General features: G+C 41.1%; 1 protein-coding gene across 1 annotated transcript in view; it reads right to left on the minus strand.

The window, feature by feature from the left end:
- Positions 1–15,469: 15,469 nt before the first annotated feature.
- The window catches only part of TMEM106A (transmembrane protein 106A), a 332,818-nt gene continuing 324,540 nt past the window's right edge, over positions 15,470–23,747 (minus strand). The window contains exon 8 of the mRNA XM_078645301.1: positions 15,470–17,959. Within this exon, the coding sequence (XP_078501427.1) occupies positions 17,839–17,959 (121 nt within the window). The 3' untranslated portion in view covers positions 15,470–17,838. The remainder of the gene's footprint in view (positions 17,960–23,747) is intronic.

Here is a 23,747-nt window from a genome sequence, read left to right on the forward strand (position 1 = left end):
CCAAGGTCAACTTCTCATTAAAACAGATTCCCAGATTGCGAATCATCTTGGACGATGCAAAAGGAGGATCAGCAGGAATGGGCCAAACGTCTGCAGGGAGAGAGTATGGCACTCTCCCACCCCCAATACATAAAATCTCAGTTTTATCTGTTAAATTGCAGAGTATTGTCTCTCAGCCAATGTACTACATCCAGTATACAGGCATGGAAATTATGTAGAGTGGTTGACTGATCACCCTCCAGGGAAAGGATGAGCTGGGTGTCATTAGCATAGTTCACCAGGCCTATATCATACGATTTAATGACGTCCACCAAGGAACGCATATAGGCATGAAATAATATAGGGCTAATCGCAGATCCCTGCGGAACCCCATAGCGCATCTTGGTGAACTTTGAGCGAAGGGGGGGGGGGGGGGGAGGGTCACTCCCTGACATCTGTCAGCCAGATAAGTATGCAGCCACTTTTGCGCCAGACCCACAACCCCCACTCCTTCCAGCCGTTTCAGGAGGGCCTTATGATCGACTGTGTTGAATGTGGTAGACAGGTCTAACAGGATCCGTATGGCAGAATGACCCCTGTCTGCACGCATGCGAAGATCGTCCAACACAGTAGGGCGGTCTCCGTCCCTTGTGCTGGGCGGAAGCCAAATTGCACGTCCTTCAGAATATCATTTGCCTCCAGAAACTGGGAGAGCACCTTGCTTACTAGTCGCTCAATGATCTTCACTGGGTAAGGAAGGAGAGAGATAGGCCTGTAATTTTTTAGACAAGCTAGGTCAAGTGAAGGTTTTTTCAATAAGGGGGAAAACAACTGCTTGTTTCCAGCAAGTTGGGACCATCCCGCTGAACAAGAATTGGCTATATAGCTGTCTTAACAAAGGGAATAATTCAGCGCCTAGGGCTTTCCAAACCCTATGGGTAAGAGGGTCCTGGGGTGAACCTGAGGAGACACCCAATGCTACTTTATTAAAAACCTTCAATCTTCTTTGAGTAGGTCTGATTGTCTTTGCCTGAGTATCTTCTTCTTTCCGTCTGGTCCTGCTCAGGATCTCGAGTAGCTTTGTTCACTTCTTCCTGAACGTGTTCTTCTACACCTATCTGATGCTCACTACTTTCCTGTCTCTCTAATCTGGTTCTTCTTGTCTGAATAACAACTTTAGGTGTATCAATCACAAGTATCCAATCCTCCTGACTTGTGCTCAGCTGTTCCTTGTCTATCACTTCAGAATCTATCGCTCTTGATTCTTCAACTTCACAACCTTCAGCTGTTTCAACTGGTTGACTCAGTTGTTGTTCTTCAGTAGGGTCTGGAACTCGTTTGGTATGGCTGGCATGTATCCAATTTGGTAAACCTGCACACTTCACTGCTGTGGTAGTGACCAGTATGACTTGACGTGGTTTATCCCACCTGGGTGCTAGGCACGACTTTCTGGCGTGTTTCTCCACTACCACCCAGTCTCCAGGATTCAAATCATGCGCCTGTGTTGGCTACTTGGCAACTGCGTCTTCTTCAACCTGGTGAGAGACAACGCACTAGGTCAGCCAATCTTTTGCAATAGTCTAATACAAAGTCATCAGTTATATTCATCAATTTATGAGCAGGAATAAATGCTTGTCTCATTGCCCTTCCCATGAGTATTTCATGTGGACTCAATCCTGTTTTTCTGTCAGGAATACTTCGGAGTCCCAACAACACAAGGGGCAATGCATCAGGCCATTTCAGTGATGTGGAAGCACACACTTTCCCTAACCTGGACTTGATTGTGCCATTAAATTGCTCAACTATTCCAGAAGCCTCTGGACGGTATGCACAGTGCAGTTTCTGTTCAATTTTGAATGCTTCACAGATTAATCCAAATATTTCATTATTAAAATGAGGTCCTCTATTTGATTCCAAAGTGACTGGGAAACCGAAATGAGGGATAAGCTCCCTCAACAGTAATTTAGCAATTGTGAGGCTGTCCTTTCTCCTAGTGGGATATGCCTCCACCCATCGTGAAAACAAGCACACAATGACAAGGATGTACTTCATTCCATTGCTTGGAGGCAACTCTATGAAGTCAAGCTGCAGTCTCATGAATGGTCCTTCAGCCTTCCCAATTGTTCCCCAACTGACCACTGGTTTCCTGCCTGGATTCAACTGCTGACAGGTCAATCATCTTTGGCAGAGGCTCTCTGCAACGATCCTGGACTTTGGATTGTACCAAATCTGTCTGAATAGTGTAATCATGGCGTCCCTTTCTACATGAGAGTCCCCATGATACATTCCTGCCATTTGAGAGAGTAAGCATTCTGGCATAATTGGTCTGCCATCGGTGTATACCCATACATCATCTTCTGTCCTTCTTTCACAACCTGTCTTTATCCAGATTTCCTTTTCGCTTGCCTCAACTTCATCCAGCAACTGTCTCATCCCATGTTTCTAGAGCTGAGACAAAACATAAGTTGGCAGCTGATTTAACTTGTTTCAACTTTCCGGTTAAGTGCCATGTGATTTCTTGCGCAATATTGAGCAATTTGGTCAGCGTATCTGTTACCTGCTGCCACATAGCCCATTCCCTGACTGGTGAGCAGCACACTTGACCACTGCTATTTACTTTGGCAATTGTATTGCTTCCAACAATTCTTTCACATTTTCGCCATTTCATATAGGATATCCTGAAGAAGTCAGAAACCCCCTCCGCATCCAAAGCTGGCCGAAGTCATGCACAACACAGAAACCATATTGACTATCCGTAAATATGGTTATCCTCCAATTTTTTCCAATTTTGCATACCTTTGTTAAGGCCACCAATTCGGCTACTTGTGCAGACTTGACACCTGGTAAACAGGATGCTTCAGTTTTACCCTCCTTTTTTCGGTTTGCATGCATGAACCATCTACAAATAGTTCATGATTGGATTCCTTTAAGGGAGTTTCTTTTATATCAGGGCGGGGCTTAGTACAAAACTCAGTCACATCCAGACAATCACGATCCACTTCATCTTTCACCTCTTCATAGCATGGGTCTGGTAATAATGTGTCAGGGTTCACTATTGTACATCTGATAACTGTCACATTTTCTACTCCCAGAATCACTCTTTCTTATTTAGTTATCCGACTAGGGGTATGGTACTGTGTCAATGGGGAACCTATACTTTGACTTGATGACCCATCACAATCGATTCACTTTGTTCCAGACTCATACAAGTAGCAGCTACTGCTTTTAAGTAGCCAGGTAATGCTGAAGCCACAGGATCCAAAGTAGCAGAAAAATATGCTACTGGACGTCGGCTCAATCCTTGCCTTTGAGTCAAAACTGAAAGTGCACAACCTTCTCTCTCACAACAGAACAGTGCAAATTCGTTCATGTAATCAGGCATGCCCAAGGCAGGAGCCTCGCACAAACAATTTCGCAATTTCACAAAGGCTTCCACACATTCATCATTCTAAACAATCCGATCTTTTGCTCTTTTCGGGTTAACTGAATTAAGGGGCTTTGCCAGCAGGGAAAACCCAACTATCCACTGCATACAGTATCCAACCACTCTGAGAAATATTCTCATCTCCTTTTGCGTCTGAGGAAGTTGCATCTGCTTGATTATCTTTATTCTTTCTGGGGTCACTTTTCTAACTCCTCTTTCTATTTTATGCCCTAGATATCTAATTTCTTGTTGACAGATTGCAATTTTTCTGGAGACACTTTATGTCCTCCTTCGGCCAAGTGGTTCAGTAATGCAATTGTGTCAGTGACACAATCTTCTCGAGACTTGGATGCCACTAGTAGGTCATCAATGTACTGAACCAGGACTGAATCTCTGGGCATGACCAATGTTTTTAGACACTTTTTCAGGATTTGAATAAAGATTGAGGGGCTTTCTGTTAACCCTTGAGGAACTCGGCACCATGCCAGGACATGGTCTTCAAACCTAAATGTGAATAAATACTAGCTGTAAAGGAATAGAGAAAAAGTCTTGTTATAAATCAATTACTGTAAACCAGCCTGCATTCCAGGGTATCTGATAAATAATCACTGCTGGATTAGGCACTACTGGGCTACAAGGCACTACAATTTTGTTAATCTCTCGCAGATCCTGCACTTTCCTGTATTTTCCGCTAGGCTTTTAAAGTCCTATTATTGTCGAATTACAAGGTCTACTCATTATTTCTTTTAAAATGCCTTGTTTAATCATCCGATCAATTTCTGGAGCAACTCCTGCTTTCACTTCTGGGCTCATTTTGTACAGTTGCGTGTTTGGATAAATTGCACCTTCTTTCACGGTCACTTTTACTGGATCTACATTTGACATTAGCCCAATATCGTTTCCTGTAAAATCCCACAGTTCGGGATTCACTGTTGCTCTCAACTATTCTGGTAATTCATTTTCAGTCATCAAAGAATACAACTCATCTACTTACGTGCCTTGCTTAGCAAGCATCATTTTATATATAATATCCTCATCAGGCGTTTGGAAAGCAACACCATCTGGTGTACAATAGATCGTGCAATTCATTTTGCATAATAGAACTTTTCCCAAGAGATTTACTGGACTGGAATCACAAACTACGAACTGATGCATATCTTTAAAATTTCCAATATGTACTCCCATTGGTTTTGTGATTGGGGTTCTAATCTGTTGATTCGACACTCCTACAACATGGATTGACTCTCCCGAGAGGGGTAGGTTTGGGATGTCTGCTGTGCTCACAGTAGACCGGGTAGCGCCAGTACGCAATAGAAAAGTGATATCACTACCTTCCACTTTCCCATCAATAAATGGACCTGACTGATCTACCGGCAAGGATGCGTCATGCATGCACTCCTCTTCCTCCCCCCTCAGGCACCGTCATTGCAGATACTCCTCTTCACCATTATCATTGTGTAAAAATGTTTGTGTAACCAGACTTTTTCTTACCACTTTCTCCCTGAAATCCAGCATTCACACTGTGTCTTTGAGGGTTCAAAAAGTTTGGATTAGGAGCTGGTGGCACCTTATACTGTGGAGTAACTACCTGCTGCGGCTGATTCATAACCACTTCATTCTGCATCTTTGGATTTAAATTTTGATTGAGCCCATTATTATTCAGAACGCTTTTACACTTGTTCTTCCAATGTCGAAGCTTCACGCACGCATGCCAAGGAAACTTCTATGCTTCCTCTCTATTCATTCGTCCTCTTACTCTACCACCATTCACCGCTTGATCATTCTGCTCTTTCACCCGATTATTAGTCTGGGTATTCAATTTATTCTCTTGCTGTTCTGCCAATTTCACTTGGGCTCCTTTAGCTTCCTACGCCTTGCCTCAATATCGTCTCCGCAATATTTGGCATATTTCAAAATTTCATATATCTTACTCTGCCAGCACAGCATGTGCTGATGAATCATCTGACTACTCTCCGGTTTCAAACCATACACAAACCGATACACAAAATATCCCATATCCTTATCACCAATGTTCTCAAAACCACTGTACTGCTCAAAAACTTGCAACAACCGCTCATAATATGCATGCATAGATTCTTTTAGCTCTTGAGTTGTCCTATCTATTTTTACCCAATCTGTTTTGTTAGGAGGGATTTTCCCTTTCAGAAAAGTAATTACTTGGTGATATTTCTTCATCACCTCCTCTGGCGGTGGTCCTGTTTTCGAGTCTCTAGCATACTCTTCACTTGGCCAATCAACTGTAATCTTACACTGAGTCCATAAGTCAGCAGGTACTACGATATCAAACAAACCATCCAGATCCTTCAACAAAATCTTTAAAACTTTTACAAATCTTTCGACCTGTTTGTACCATTCAACAGGTTTCTCTCTCAACCGAGGAAAATGGTTTGTAAATGACAAAATATCCTGTCTGCTCCATAGAACGTGGACATATCCACCACCAGGAACCTCTCTCATGGGACACAATCTCTCTGCTTGATTGGATTCTTTCAGCATGAATGCCGATGAATCTCCGTTTGCTTGTGCTTCCTCCTTCTTCTTTGTCCACCTAGTCTTCGACTTATCAATATCTCCCCACTTTTGCAAAATGTTCATTAATTCCTTTATCTGTAATCTTCTACCAGACACATTCATATCCTCCAAATCCTTGTTAGTGAACTCCACTCAATATGGTTTCTGTAATAGTTTTGATCTCCCTATATCTACTCCAATCTCTGTCAATCTCTCATGGAACAATATTGCATTCCTGGTTATACCTCTACATATAAACAACAACTCTTCATCATTGTAAAGGTTCAACCTTTCTACTCCTACATTTCCAGCTATCATCTCTTCCAACTCTACTTTCAATCTGTAAATATCTAAGATCTTTGGAGTTGAGCTTTGTTTTTCTATTCCCTGTGCCCACCTCTCTAAATCTTCTGGTGGTGACTGCTGTAGAGCTTTTATTTCCTAAAGGCACCATTGACCCTTTTTCTTTTGAACTTCTGAATGTGGCTCTTTTTGGTGTTTCAATTACAGGTTCTCGTATTGGAAGGTCCAATAATGAAATGACAATCTCACTCTCTGGATTGATCATCAGATATTATTTCTTTTCTGGGATTACTTAAAGGAATTGTTACAGTTTGAGGTTTTGGGAAACCTATTTTATCTCCGTATAACGGAATAACAGGACCTATAGTCAATGATACGGTCAAAGCTTCAGTAATTCAATGGACTTATTTTCTGTACTATTTCCTCCCTAGTTTTACTTAAGGCTTCTCTTCCTTTATCTTGGAGCAGCCTATTGCCCGATGTATTGTGTAAAATGTGAGGAATTAAGGGTGTTCCCATAACCAGTGCACTTGGGGTGACTCTACTAGGTCCTTCTTGGAACAGTGGACGGTTTTAAGTTAAGATATCCTCCAACAATTCATCATCTGATTCACCATATCCGGACACATTTATGTGTTTTGTTTTCTCCTTACACTTGCTTCCTGACTGTTCCTCAGCCATTAACACTGGATATAAACCTTCTGATACCATAGCTCTTCTCCATTGCTTCATCTGACCTTCGTGTGACTCATGCAAATATCTGGGGGGAAATCCTCTATATCTTGTACCTCTGCATTTCTCTCGCTCAAATAACTCAGTCTCCTATTCTTCCAAAGCCACCTACGGAGTTAACCTAGGTCTTGGTTCCAAATAATTCATTATCAAAATTTGAAGGATTATCCTATTAAACGTACATCTTCTGGGAAAGCTAGAACTCCATCACCTTTTGTATATTCTATCCATTTCGCTAACCACACACAAGTATGATATCCTCTTTCCATCATCATAAAGGAAGCAGGCGTTTTCGGCAGAGGGATAGGAATTCCCTCTCTAGTCAACACAGGCTTATCTTTCTTAAAGAAATTCCTAAGTTTCTTTATAAACAACATTTTTCTCTTTTCTCCATACATTCTAGATGCACGATATATGAAAGAATACTCCGTAAACCCTTGAAGTCTTCTATTACTGCGACTCAAACCAGCTGTCAAATCAGAATCCAACATACAACTTTGTTTCAGTCAATCCTAGTGCAGCTTCTATCTATTAACCAAACAGACTTAGGCTCATGCTCGTGGTCTGACCAATGCCAGTGTGGCCTTTTATGACGTCAGTTTTACTCCTTACTACTGACCCCTCCTTTACAATCTGCTTCTGTCTCACGCCCGCTGTTTCAAGCAATCCCAGCACGGCTGTCTGAGACGTCAGTACAACTCCAGCGACTGACCCTTCCTTCACAAGGTAATATGAAAAACCTTTACTTTTCATTAAATTAAATCCGTTAGTAACAACATAAAAACATTCGCCTGTTCCACTAAACAAAGGATAGATTTCCAACTCATTCTGGAGTCTCAGAATGGCTTCTCTTCCACTGTGAGTAAAAACCTCTGTTTACCCTTCATTCAAGCTCGAGAGAACCTGTTACTCCTTCAGTGTTACCCTTACTAGGAAATAAGACAAAAGTGTCCCTAGCGAACATTCTGCTATCACTCACACTCTACTTTTATACGACATAGTCCCTAGTTTAATACTGCCAGCCCTACGTAGCTTCTCAGTATTGTTCCAACAGACGAGTAACCTCACAGCAGTGTGGCTTCTGTCACCACCCGCTATTCATTTCCCTGGGATTTTCCAGACAACATAAAACAAGACGCTAATTCTTTTTGTTAAACATAAATCAATAATCAAAAAACAATATTTCTCATCAAACTAAGTCAATAATAACCATAGCTCTGCTACCTGAAAACCGGATCCAGCGGCGTACCAACAACAAATACTCCACTACCATATACTCACCTGGGCCCATTGACACATACACAATTGAGTAAACCCCTGGAGTCAAAGTTAATAATCTTCCCACAGGTTTCAAGATTAGTTATTTTATTATTCCCAACTAACCTTTCACGGACCAAAAAGTTCTTTCCTCTGGTCGATGGACCATTAGTTGAACTAGTTGATGGTGAAAATGACATAAGCTAACTTATTCTTTTATTTAATGTAAATAACTACAGACTCTGGAAAGTTTTAAAGCTTTAACTAAATTTCAACACATGTGAACCATCTCAAATACACAGTTCAGTCACCATCATCTTTAGGAGAGAAAATTCTATTAATTATTCAAACAAAACTTTGGACTCCTGCAATGATCAATGCTCAGAAAGGGAGAGGACAGAGAGAAAAGAACATCTGCAAATAGCGTAAAAATATATTTACCAAAAATGGTGTGAAGACCAACCCCCCCAGCCAAAGGGCTGGTAAGGGTCCCCCGGGATATATCAAGCGACAAAGACTTTAGGACAGGATAGATGACCTCTCTAGAATACAGACGCTTGCGTAGCACCCCTCTCTGACAGTCTCTTCCTCCTCGAGATTCTCCCACGATGTTCTGTCTAACCCTAATTAAATTAGGATAGAAGGTTCTGCATTCGGCTCTTCATCAGCATCTCACAGCATCCCTCCCAGCAACAGCACCTCCCGCAGCAACAGCATCTCAAATTGTGCTAACTAACGCTATTTCAATTATACCTTTTGTTCTTCATGTACCACCCATTAATATTTCAATATCGTAAAAATACTAAATCTGATTGGTCAGGCAAAAGGGAAAGATCATCACACCATGCTTTCTGTCTTTTAATTCAGTAATCCCATTGTTCACAAACCCATCCCCTTAAATTTTATTCATGTTTTCTCCCACCCGTATTCACATTTCATCTGCAACATTTGTTAAAAAACATGTAGGTCCATTCAGTTGAACTTTTCTCCGTACGTTCTCAGGCTCGGCCACTCTGCAACCTTGTCCTCCTTCCAACCTTTGTTTCATCACTCCGAATTGACTTCCAGTTGTCATGCGCAATTATCACGACTCAGCCCACTCCAGCCATACTTGAGAGGCCCGAATATGCACAGAAAGACAGATGTTACTTTAAAAAAAAAAATGGTTTCACTGTATACCAAACACCTCTACTCTATCCCAGTTTATTTATTAGACTTATCCCCGCATTAGTAAAAATCACTCGATTTAGTGGCAGCAAGCAGATGCCAAGCACGCGAGTCTTCAAGACTCCATTTATATACCTTCTGCTCATGCGCAAGAATTTCCCTCCAAGCAATAGCTCGTCATACTGCGTAGATACAGTTGACGCATGCACAATAAAGATTTACCAGTTTAGAACCATTTTAGTCCTTCGTTCATGCTATTATCATTAGTAAACACATAAGCAAGCTTCACTAACTCACATGCTGGTGTGGTGCGCATTAGTTATTCACAAAACGTATTTAACCCCTTAGCCGCAGCGCGAATTCCGCCGCGGTGCGAGGGGGGGGGCGGGGTTGGGCATGGCTTCCGGCCGTCTTAAATCACAGTGGGCGTGTGCTCATGATGGCCGGGAGCCATCAGAACTCCGCCCACTGATTAATTCTCTCGCACTAGGGGTAAGATTACATTTTGTGGGTGCTAATCGTAAAGTTCTAGTCTTAGAGAGGTCCTAGTGCCCTGAAAATTTTCCTTGGCCAGCTAGTCATCCAAATATCAATACATGAACTCCTGACTTCTACAGAAAACCCACCACAACTGCTAACACTTTTGTGTAAACATGCTTTGTGGTTGTCAGATCAAGGAGAAGGACTGTCAACTGACTGTGCTTGAACTCAACAGTGTGCCTAAAGTAACATCTGTGGGTGGGGAGAATTAATAGATGAAAGATTAAAATAGGCATCTTGAGCGTTCAAGGATGTCACCCAATCACCCATATTGAGTGTTTGTAGAATTTGGCACTGGGACAAGATCTTGCACTTGTCCTGTAGAAAGAACAGCTTCACGAGGCGGACGTTGAGAATGGGTCTCAGATCGTTATCCTTCTTATGAACTAAGAAATAAAGAGTAGAAGCCCGTACAGCTTGTCCCCACAGGTGTCACCTCTCATCCCCTTTGCTCAGAAGTGCAAGAACTTCTGGCTCCAAAATCAAGGTGTGTACTGGAGAGCATGTCCTCATAAACAGGGATCCAGCGAGGAGTCAGAGATGCTTTGAGGTAGCAGAGACAGTGGAAGATGGTGAAGGCTGGAGAAGCTGCTGCTGCTGTTGATACGCCTGCCCTAAACAGAGAGGTACGGTTCTTGAGGCACCTAGATCGGCTGTACAGGTTGCCTCTGATCAGAATAGGTAGGATATTTCCTGTGGAACAGCCTTGCTGTGAAAGAAAGAGGTGGAATGGGAGCAGGGGCTAGTAAGTTCTTCAAGCATTCCAGTGCTTAGACACCCTACTTGCCAAGTAGCTATTTGCCATCAAAGGAGGTTGATAAATGTGGCTTGCACATCTCGAAAGAGGCCCATGGAGTGCATCCAAGCAGGATGACTTAGGTGAAAGCCATGCCCACAGTTAAGTCAAGGTGTCTATTGAGTCAAAGCGGACTTCAGGATTAGTTTTGTCACATCAAAACCATCTTTAGCCAGTTTTGAAGTAATCTGGAAGATTGTTAAGTCATTTTTGCTTGCTCCCACAGGGCATGGACAAGAGACACCAGGTGTATGTCATGAAGAGGGCGAGGCCGTCAGTGAAAAGGCTTTTTGTCTAATAGAATCCGTCATTTAGGCTCTCAGTCTGAAGTTGCCATTATGAGAAAGATATTGGTTTCAAGTTTATGGAGGAGGCTTGGATCACCAGCCCCTAGTGAATGGTGGCATAACAAGTACTTCAGATCACACGGGACAGGTTTGTGCCTTCTAATAATCTGTTAAATCCTGGGCCAGAGAAAAAGTTTATCAAAGCAGCTATGTCGGGCTCTAGGAATGCCCCAATAATAGGGAGCAAATGCTATGAAAGTGTTGACGAGAGCTGCAAGATTAACATTAAAAAATGATCGATTTTAGCTGAGCAAAGGGTAGAATCAGTACCAATGGTTCTGCTGCTTTTCGCACCACCATGGGGAATGAATAAACTGCCACTGAAGGTGACCAAAGGTATAACAGATAGCCCCTTCAAGAGCAATATCCAAAATACTTGCACTTTTAGAAGTCAAAGTATGCACCAGTGTCTGTTTTGTAAGAGAAGAAGACATTATCAGCATATAAGTCATCATCTTTGGTAATAATCCCTATCAGGCATTGCAAGAGCATCAGAATCAGACCCAACAATTTCTTTCATTCAGACAAATCTCTGGCCCTGCAAAGAGGCAGCACCAAGGGCTCATCATTAACACAAACCTTAGATTTCACTTTTGACACTCTAATACACTCATCCAACTTCGAGAAAGGTACCGAAGGTGGGAGCGCCTTGAAGGACACAAAGGCTGGATTCTGTGGAGGGGCAGAGCCAGGTGGCATCAGAGCCGGAGCCACCAAATTAATACAATCTGCAGGCTTTAGTCTGCTGTACCGAAGTGACCTAGAAGGTAAAAGGTCAGTTCTGAAGAGATCTGGCATAGGTGACTGAAAGGACTCCACCTGCACAGGGTTAGCGATGGAAGTGAAAACTCTGGTTTAGTATTTTTTAACATTGGAATCAATCTGCTGACAAGGATGAGCCCTGCATCGGGAAAAACTGTCAAGACTCCAAATGGTGATAGGAGAAGGACACTTAGGTGGGACCAGGGAAAACGGGTAAACATAATTCCACCAACTTGGAAAAGGGAACATATTCCACTCCATCTATAAGATTGGCAGTCATTAGTCGCCTCTTAACTACCGGCTACTAGTGATAAATGGCGTAGAAGACAAATTGTATGCCTCTTGCTTACTTCGAGACCTTCAAACCTGGTTAATGAAAAAAACAATACCAAAAACACAAACAGGGTTTAGATCAGGCCTGGGGACAATTACAAACCTGTCAGTATTAACTATCTTAGAGGAAAAGGCAATACAGCAAAAATACTATTTGCTTACATTTCATTGAGCTCAAATCCACTTTTGATAAGATTCCCCTGCGGCCTTCTCTGGGCAAAATTGGCACAATGGGGTCTCTCAAGGAAACTGTTACACGCAATAATAGCTCTGTAAAGTGACACATAAGACCAGGTCAAAGATGGAAATGGAAGCAGAGTAACGTCAAAAATCCACACAATGAATGGCCTGAAAATGGGTGTGTTTTAACCCCAAGTCTATTCAACTTGTGTTTTGCTGATATAGAAAGCTACTTGACACAACTGGAAAGCCTTCACCAAAACCAGCAACCGAGAAAATTGCACGCTTGCAATAAGTTTATGGCATCGTCATCTTGAGCCAAACTCACATTGAGCTTCAAAGGTCTACCGATGCATTAGCAGGTAACATAGAGCAGCAGGCTTTAGAGCTGAACCTAGCTGCCAACTCAAAACACAACTCATTCACTTGGTTTATAAAGGGCAAAGACGTTGAGACTGTACCTTCATAGAAGTATCTGGGGATTAACATGGCGTGCCAGCTGCCCATTAAACAACATCTGGCCATACTACAGGTGAAAGAGCATTAATTAACATTTGCATTTAACTTGATAAAAAAGAAACACAGCTGCCCTTTGCTTGAATATCTGCTGACAATAATGTCAGCCCAACTTATTCCAACTCTAGGATACAACTTGGGGATCATGCATGGAAAGGAAACGGCCATCGTGAATTTGTTACAAACGAATGCCTACAAAATCAACTTCACCAGCCCAGGTCCAGCTCGAAATGTTCTTTAAAAAAATATATTTTAAAATCAAAAGCAGCATAGTTTGCGTGCTTTCGTCAAATTATGTTGGAGACTCCGTGCCTCAGAGAGTGGTGCCCTGAATAACCTATGCTGGTTGGAAATCCAGGGTCAGATGAAGAAAAAAAAAAAATGTTGTGGTGACTACTTAGGAGTGACAATAGATTAACTAGGCATTAAAGTAGCATGGGCAAGCAGCCTGGAAAGAACGGCCTTCTTTCGAATACTTAATTCTTCAACAAAGCTTTTGTCTCAGCTACAGGAAAATAATATATTTGCAAAGAGACGACATGCCTGGACAGTAGTTAATACACACTGCAGTTTGAGGCCCCAATCATTTGACAGCTAATTTTTCTTTACCTTTAAAATGTTTGTTTATGCTATACTGCTTTAGGCACCTCGACACAAAAGATCTCATTCCTACATGGAAGGGCAGCCTGCGCATCCACGATGTCATCTATGTGGATATAAAAACAGAGATAATCACCCACATCTTTTGCACCCGCACTAGTTTGGGGACAAATAAAGAAGCTACTTAAACCATTGTATTTTACACTCCACATCCGTACCTGCAAGCAAGTTATCATCCCCTGGTTGAGTGGAATTACAATACCTCTAGCCTGCCAGGGAAAATAATTCTTACATTTGGTGGAGAATCATTACGGTGGCACACGGGACTAGGGTCATTGACCAGGTTGTTTATTTCTCAACACTCTTGCACATTTAAGATCACGAATAATTAATAAGGGCGTAGCGGACATCAGGTGCGCATTATTCTGATCACAGACATCAGAAAGGGTTAAACCGCACCTTACAAACTAAAAAAAACAAAGACTACTTGCACAATACACAGGCACTTTAAGAGCACGCTGATGGAGAACAAACAAAAAAAAAAGGACCATAGCCCCAGAAACTGACAGATTATGCCCTAACTGTAAGAAAGTATTATTCACACCTTATGTATTATGTAGGTATTCCTCTTTTTAACCAGAAGTTTACATAATACGTTCCATGAATTGTTAGCACTTTCTAGCTTTAAATGCAATGGTTTTTATCAATGTTGTTGGAGATCAATAAGAAAAAGGAAGCACAGATCCAGAAACTGACAGGCTATGCCCCACCTGTAAGATCAGACGATTTTTTTATCTTATGTATTATGTATTTATTCCTCTTTTTAACTAGAAGTCATATGACATCTGGCACAAACTGCTAGCACTTTTTGAGCATCACATGCAATTGTTTTTTATTAACTATGCAATGAATTTATTTTGGGTAAACATAAGAAAAGCAATCCCTATTTCCTGAATGCCAGATGAAAAAAATACTAGGTGCATTAATATAAGGGTGGAGTTCTTGGTATGAAGATGTTCTAGTATTGCGTGTAATCCCAGCAATCCCATACCAGATTGGACAGAGTGACAAACTAGTTTGCCAGAAAGATTTTTACAACATGAACACATGATCTGAAAGTCAACTATTAGATCTGTTGATCTTTACAACTCAAGTATGCTTTAATATTATGTCTGATGACATAACTTTAACAGTCTCAGTATTGAAAGACAATGACAACAGAATGGCCCTTGCACGCAAAGACTGACCAGGTTTGCGGTCTATGGCACACTACAAAAATCAGAGAGCGGGGAGAATGGACAACTTGTCCTGTATAACCAGGGTCTTTGTTCGTGTGGGAACCGTCATAAAAACTCTCATATATGAACAAGGCAATTGGCGATATATCTTGATTCTCTGCCTCAGTGTACTGTTACTGCATCATCATTGGATCTTTATCTTTGTAAATATGCTTACCTCCACCTGGAGGAAGACCACCTGGTTTGTCAGTAGTGGATAGAAATGAAAAAAGGGACGGCGTGTACGTGCTCTGGTGTAGCGAGTTCAAATTCCCTACAACACTTTATCACAAGTATTTATTGGAGAAGTTGTGATGTGGGAAATTAAAAAAGGATAGTGGTGCGTATGTAGATCCGGTTACTAATCTTCTGCACTGATATTGGTCAACATGCTTCAGCCTCGTGGAAAACTCTAGAGGCTTTTGTCAGGACCAAGGTGTGTTCTAAGAGCGTATTGTGGCTCCTAATAGAGAGGTAAACTTACCACTTTTGTAATGTTAAGTCAGATCTGTAGTATCTGTACCTTTTTATTGTCGTACTTGGCCTCCTCTGGGTACCAATGAGCTAAAGGAAACCCAATTTGTTTTCTACAAGTCACTCGCTTGTTCTGGCTCTGTGCGCGGTGCCCCAGGTGAATGGCATACTACATCCATCAAGCATTATTTCATTTTGCCCATATCAGTCAAAGAAAGAGTTCCAATCCAAGGTCCCATTCTGGGAGCAGTTACAAAATACATTGATTTATTCAAGCAATCAATGAAAATTTGCACATATTATTCTTCATTCAGAGTGCCACAAAGTTACTGTATATGCATGACTTGAGATTTATTACAAAGAATAGACATGTAAAAGCAGACAAGCTGTCATGCATTTGACTTTCAAAGTTTCCTTTGGCGCCAGAGTTCTTAAACCACAGCACAGGAAAAATATGAGAGTAATGCCAGATGTCTAACTGTGGCTCAAACAGAGCAAAAAAGAAAGTGATTAGAATTACTTTATCATCATTTGTGGAAGTGGAAGTAAATTAAATAAACATTAAACAATGTACTCTGGTAAAACTAAGCATGCCACTCTCTGTGGCAATAGGGAAGGTAGCATTCACAAGTCCAAGTAATCAAATAGCACACTAATTTCCCTTTCTAGTAAATTACATATTATATGACAAATTTCACAATACCTTCCAATTAACCTTTCCCCAACATACACGGTGTTTATGTATCAAAGCAGGTATAAAAAAAGATTCAAAGTTGCATTATTGCAGTGTCACATACCAACTCTGGAATACAAAATGTATGAAAGATGTAAAAAGAAAATCCCTTTTAGACAGTCACGAGAGAGATGATCAAAGTCTGTTAAAGTCTAACAGTGAAATACATGTTCACTAAACGATGATAGGTGAAATATTTTACACGTATAAATACGATCTCACGCAGAATAATCTAACACACTATTCACAGTAACTGAAAATTATCAACAATAACAGAATGTAACCTTCATTTCCTGCTTAAGACTTGTGTTTGCTGTTAAAAGCACGAAAAGAACTCTTTGAGCAGTTAGTAGTCCTAGGAAAAACTACATGTATGCCCTGGTGATACAACGAATCAGACTATTGGCATCTCACTGTCGTCTATATGTAACAAGTCCCAAAAGTAACAATTTTATACTCTCTGTATGAGAATTACCTTTCACATACTTCCTTCAAATGAGTAATCTATGTAAATAGGTGAGGGTGCTAGAACAACTAGATTCAGTCCTCAAAAAAAGGAGCTGGTATGTATTTTAACACAGTGGAGGACTAATACAACATAGGAAGGCATCCGTTGAAGAGCAGCTGACAATGAAGGCCTGACTGCCATTATAAAGTCTCTGTTTCGATCTTTAAAATGCAAACAACGATGTCCTCCTTTCCAGTTCAGGCACAACTTTAACTCAACAATCTGAAGTTTGAGATTTGACTCGGACGTCAGACCACAAGTTAAAATGGGCTACACAAAAAGCACTCTGCTCATCATTCTGCAGATGTTAGGCAGAACATTAGATTTGGCTCGTGGTGAAACAGTGCCAACATTACTAAGAGGTATATACTTTTCGTGGTTTGTCAGAGAGCCCCAACTCACCTTGACCCAACAGAATACAAGGCTCGGTATAGTGACCTGCTTACGATGCATGCATCACTGGGTCTAACCAGCAACTGGTCACATTTTTTAGGCCTTTTATCTGTTCAAAGTATTTCAAATCATGGTACAAATCAGAACATGCACCTGAAACGTATCCCTCAAATCGAACAGGAGTATAAAAACCGAAGTGCACTTGGGTATACAAAAGGCAATAAAACCTAACAAACCATTCTAACTACTTCTATCCACATAGGAAAATTCCCAGACATCGAATTCAAACAAATAATGGATCATTTCTACATTTAACGTTTGTGAGAAAGCCACCTACATTACCCCTAAATACTTAAGCATGCATTTGGAAACATTATTGTGCTCAATCAAAATACACATTAAAAAGTATTTTGCTTTTAAAACAATCAAAAAAGAGTACATGATTTAATATCATGTATTGTGCGAGTACAAATCATTGTCTTATTCTCTGTGATCTACTTGCAGCACACACACTGTGGGTGGTACGCTGCCCTATGGCATACGTGGCACAATTTGGAATTCGTTTTGATATGTTAAGTACATTTTTATTGCCACTGGTTCTGGTAGGAGAGCCACTCCTTTCTATATAGGATATAAAAAACCACAGGGACATTTTTACGGGATTGCTGGCCATATAATCCACAGCTTTGTGAAGTAAATCAAATTAAAAAACTGATTATGAAAAATTAATAATACGTAACAGGAGATGTAGGTCATACATTTTCTAGAATTCACATTTAGTGTAAAAACAACAAAGCCTTTACGAGCTAAAATGGCAAATGCCAGTTACTGTGAAAATATTTTGCTGAGAAAGGTCTAAAGCAAACATTTTGTGGCTGAGAAGTAATTTCTGCAAAGCTGAAGTCTATGTGGGGGCACTTCCAGGATACACACGTTGTAGATCTCGGATTATACAAAATTACTTTGCAACCATCTTTCAACTATTTCAGGGTGGTAGACTGTATATGTGGTGAGGAATTGTGCTGTTGCTTCTGCAATCCACATACTGGTAGTCTTCAAAAAATAATTGTTCGGAATGACCCATGAGTGAGCAAGTTACCGTCATCCTGTGAGTTAAGCAAGAGGAGAGTTAAGAGAGGAAATTGCATAGGTACATTTTGCTCACAAGTTACATACGTTACACAAGTCAAGCTATGGCAAATGTAAGGACATTTCTTCATCATCTGGGGAGTTTGAGTCTTTAAAATATATACATTAAAAGAAAGGTTAGTGATGGTTTAGTTAGGTTAGTTATGGTTCAGCAAACATAAAACCCCAAAAACCCATGAAATTCACAAGTTGTGTTAAATAACGTACACAAACACCCTCGATATTTTACTCTTTGTTGCCAGCCTTTTAATTATTCACGTGCCTTCGACAAAATGTTGTACTGTGAGATAACATGGGAAAAAATATGTTTCAAACCCATCCAGCCATTTTTGCCCCCTGCACATAAATTCACAACTTTAGTTCAGATCTGTCCATGGGGTCCAAAGTTCTAGGCAAATCAAAAAATACCTTTTGAATTGAAAGTGGGGCTAACCCAAAAGTACACACTGGTAATTGCCAATATGTACTAATAAGAGGTACTGCAATAGATGCTCTATTATATTTTATATTTGACGACTGCTTATTGGTGTACCAGGTCAGACTGTCCACAAAAGACATCGCACCTCTTGGCAGATATGTGGGCAAGCGTTGCTGGTGAGCGATCCAAAGGTGCTGTTGAAACAGATGATGTAGCAGCAAATCTACAGGCTGGAAATGTAATGCTGCAAGGCACAGCTCTGTAGTGTTGGTATATTTCATCAATGCACATGCTATGTATCAGCATTGTTATGTTATGTAAGACTCACCTTAGTGCCACCGATTCTTAAAGTTTAGGAGTAATGGCGCATAACTATGCATGTTTTCACGAACAGCAAAGGAAGTAACAAGTACAACTGCAACATGTTTTATCAAGTGAAAGGTTGCGCTAAATCCATGGATTTCAACAGCTATAGGGAGAGATCATGCAATTCTGAGGAACTATGTACAATGTTTTTTCATTGTGTACCATGCATTTCATATGGTGAAATAAGTAGAGTGAAAATGGGGTTCAAGGAAACCCATGTATTTCTGAAATGTGCACTAGATGTGGAGTTTAGGAGCAGTAGTTCAGTCAGTCAGTCATACATCTTTATTTGGTTCAAGGGAACCCAAAAAACTAAACAGGATAAATGTTAAAAAAAACACAAAATACAGGACAGTGCAAAAGCACAAAATAAAATTGAATACATTTTACAGCATTTCATTACACTAGAATACCATATGATTAAGGCAAGCCTGAGAAAACTAAAACCTATAAATTGCCCATAAAAGATTACATAAAGGGTGCACCAAGTTACTCAGGGTGTCATTACGGAAAAGAGTCAGACAAATTATCTATCCGTTTTACGTGGGGCTGTGTAAAACCGACAAGTGGCATAAAACATACCACTTGAGCAAATCGTATTATAATGAGCTACACTCGTAACACCTGTAAAAAGCAATCAATTATAAAGGATACCTGATAAAGTTAAAAGGGTCAATATTCAAAATTCAACTGTTAAAAATGTTGAGCCAATTCCATTTCTGATTTTTAAAGCTGCATAGATAAAACTAGTAATTGCAAAGAAAAAATGTTTTGAATCTAGTCGTAAAAGATGCTGATAAGCTGGCATTATAACTTCCAACCCCAAATGACAGCAGAATGGTTTGTAAAAAAAGACGTTCCGAGTTGGGAATAAAACCAGTAGAAAAACATCAAATGGACAAGAGATTATTTTTTGAGGCCATCACAGGGACAAAGGGGTAAACCCTGAAAACATGAAACCGGTTGGGGGTGAGCTACCAGAAAGTGGACCGTGCCTAATCTAAAACGGGTAAGGGAGAACCTATCTTCTATATTAGTGATCCAAGGAGATACCATTCAACAACCATCTCTTGTTTGAAAACTAAATAGCATGAAATTGAAGCTGAAAAATGTTGTTTGCCTCAACTGGGTTCTATGAAGGTATAAAGCTGTTTTCATCTCATCTTCTGCACTTCCAGTAAGTTTGTTTGGGGAAAAAAGAAATAGGGAAGATCAAGATTTTCTTATGTAAGACAACCAGGGGATGGCATTAACTTGTTCTAATTTTAGACAGTCCTTCAAAATTTCTTTGGTGAAGGACCAAAACGGGGCGGTCCATACTTTAATCCACAGAAGCAATGGGGCAGCTAAGACTGCATCTTCAAGAAAAGAAAGGCCAGATTCCAGATCGGTGATTAACCTGGCAGTGCTCCTAGGGGTAACTAACAGCCTACAAAGAAACATTCTCAATTATTTGTAAAGAATCTAGAAAAGTGTAACCCCAAACTTCTGCCCCGTAGGTTCCCAGAGGGACGCACTTCGCCTTGTAGCAGTGTTTTTTTGTACATCTCTGAATTTCAAAATGTCTTTTTTCTTACACACTGGCTTACATTTGAAAGACGCAAATGCAGCGAAATCCAGTTGGTAATAAATGTTATACTATTCTATGCTCCAAAAATGAAAGTAGTGGCTCTCCAGGACAGCACAAGCGTTATTACATATAAATCAAAGTACAGAGCTACACCTTCCAAAAGGGCCTATAGCTCATGGGCCCCCAACCTTCTTGTGAAGCAATTCTCAACAATGCAGGGAGCACTACTAAATATCAAAAGAGCACTTGAGTGATTAAATTATATGAACATTGAATTAATCACCAATCAGTCCGTCAAGATAGAAAGTTCTTCATTCAATTCATAGATCCACGGCAGACCATCTTGAATCTTCAAAAGACATTTATTTTTCACATACAAAAATCCAGCCAACGCCAAGAGGACTTCATCAGGGATAAGGAAAATGCTACTTACCAGTATGCATCTGTTCTTGGCATGTAGAGCTGCAGAGTTACACACTGTGCATAGATGGCCACCTAGTGTTGGGCCCGGATGTTTGCAGTTTGTTTTTGTTGTAGAAAAGTCTTTGTAAGTCACAGGACAGGTGACTCCTCCTTTGGATCATACTGCGCATGGGCATCGGCTCCATCCCCAGATTGGTTTTCGCCATTCGGGAAGTGATGGAGCTGTACAAGAAGTAGTGCTGTCCATGTGATTTGTATCTAATTAAGATAATACTGGAACAGATAAAGGCAGCCGGGGAGGCGGGTGGGCGTATGTAACTCTGCAGATCTACATGCCAAGAACAGATGCATACTTGTAAGTAGCATTTTCCGTTCGAGGCATATGAGCTGCAGATTACACACTGTGCATAGATTGTATAGCAGTACCTACCTTTAGCGGCGACTACCCTTATCTGTTGCAGTTGTTTGAAACAGAGCCTTTAGTACAGCCTGGCCCACAGTGGTTTGTTGTTTAGTTTGCACATCTACACAATAGTGTTTTGTGAATGTGTGCGGTGTAGACCATGGAGCTGCTTTGCATATATCATCTAGGGGAATGTTCCCTAAGAATGTCATTGAAGCCCCTATTTTCCTTGTAGAATGGGCTTTTGGAGGAATTGTTAACGTACGCTTGGCTTTCTGGTAACATATTTGTATGCATTTAACAATCCACCTAGCTATCCCCGATTTTGATATGGGGTTGCCTTTATGTGGTGGTGAAAAAGACACAAAAAGTTGTTTAGTTTTACGAAAAGTTTGTGTCCTTTCGATGTAGTACAGTAATGCTCTTTTCTAAGGTGTGTAGAGCTCTTTCTGCGACTGTTTGTGGCTGCGAGATAAATAAGGGCAGCTCAACAGATTGATTTAGATGGAATGGTGAAATTACTTTTGGAAGGAATTTAGGATTAGTACGTAGAACCACTTTGTTATGATGCATTTGCAGAAAGGGTTCTTGAATGGTAAATGCTTGTAGTTCACTAACTCTTCTGAGAGAAGTAATAGCTACTAGGAAAGCTACTTTCCAAGTTAGGAATTGCAATTCACATTTAAGTAACGGTTCAAAGGGAGGTCCCATTAACCATGTGAAAACAATGTTTAAGTTCCACACTGGTGAAGGTGGCTTTCTGGGAGGGATTATTCTTTTGAGTCCTTCCATGAAAGCTTTTATAGCAGGTACTCTAAAAAGAGATAGATGTTGTCTATTTTGTAAATATGCTGCAAAGGCAGCAAGGTGTAGTCTGATAGACGTGTAGGCTAAATTACACTTTTGAAGGTGTAATAGGTATCCTATGATGTGTTGAATAGACCCATCTAAAGGATATATGTGGTTGTTTTGACAGTATATTACAAACCGTTTCCACTTAGCAGCATAACATGCTCTAGTAGTCGGACATCTAGCTTCTTTAATAACGTTCTTGCATTCTGGAGGATAGTTGAGGTAACCAAACTCTATGACTTCAGGAGCCAGATCGCTAGGTTGAGCTGAGCTGGGTCCGGGTGTCTGATCTCTCCATGGTTCTGTGTTAATAGGCTTGGAGATAGGCTTAGTTTCTGGTGTGGTACCACAGATAGTTGCAGCAGCGTGGTGTACCACGGTTGTCTGGCCCAAGTTGGAGCAACTAGAATGAGTGTTAGTGAATGTGGCTGTAGCTTGCGTACCACTAACGGAAGTAGTGGGAGAGGAGGAAAAGCGTAAGCAAACTGCCTGACCAGTTCATCTATATCGCATTGCCTTTGGACAGCAGGTGTGGATATCTGGCGGTGGAGTTTGGCCATTTTGCGTTTTCGTGGGTGGCGAAGAGGTCCATCCGAGGTTGTCCCCACATTTGAAAGTACGGTTGAAGAACTTGTGGATGAAGTTCCCACTCGTGGATCTGCTGTGTCTGTTGACTTAGCAGATCTGCCATGGTGTTTTGAACTCCTGGAACGTGTTGGGCTAAGAGTAAGAGCATTAGTGATATAGCCCATCTCCATATCTGCTGTGCTAACTGAGAGAGCTGTAGAGTGTGTTCCCCCTTGTTTGTTTATGTAGTACATGGCTGTCATATTGTCTGTGTGGACTAAAACAGCTTTGCCTGATACTTGTTTTTGGAATGCTTTTAGGGCTAGATAAACAGCTAGTAACTCCAAGTGGTTGATGTGGAGTAACTCTTGTTGCGGTGTCCACCTGCCTTGCATGGTGTGATGCAGTAGGTGAGCTCCCCAGCCGGAGAGCGATGCGTCCGCTGTCATGATTATTTGAGGAACTGGCTCTAGAAACGGTCGGCCCTTTGAAAGGTTTTTGGTGATCCACCATTGCAGAGAACAAGGAGTCTGACTGTCTACCAACACTAGGTCTGTTAATTGACCATGAACCTGGTTCCATTGACATGCTAGGCACTCTTGAAGTGGACGCATTTGCAGTCTTGCGTGAGGTACTATAAATATGCAAGATGCCATCATTCCTATGAGCTGCATGATCACTCTAGCTGGAAGCGAGTGTTGTAGTTTGAATCTTGTTAGGAGAGTTGGTACACTTGTTATCCTGGCTGGAGAGGGATAGACTAGTGTTAGTTGGGTGTTTATTGTAGCGCCGAGATATTGGTGTATGTGTGAAGGTTGCAGATGTGACTTGGTGTGATTTACTGTGAATCCCAAGACATGGAGCAGTTGAATCGTAGCCTGAGTGTGTTGTACACATTGGCTGTATGAGCTGGCTTTTATGAGCCAGTCGTCTAAGTATGGGAAGACGTGAATATGCTGTCTTCTTAAGTGTGCTGCTACCACTGCTAGGCATTTGGTAAACACCCTTGGTGCTGTTGTGACTCCGAATGGGAGCACTTTGAACTGGTAGTGCTGCCCGTCCAGCACAAATCTGAGATATTTTCTGTGCGCTGTGTGGATAGGAATGTGAAAGTAGGCGTCCTTGATAAGGAAGTTGTTTTGTAAC

This window comes from Lissotriton helveticus, chromosome 5_1 (genome assembly GCF_964261635.1).
Source record: "Lissotriton helveticus chromosome 5_1, aLisHel1.1, whole genome shotgun sequence".
Taxonomy (NCBI): domain Eukaryota; kingdom Metazoa; phylum Chordata; class Amphibia; order Caudata; family Salamandridae; genus Lissotriton; species Lissotriton helveticus.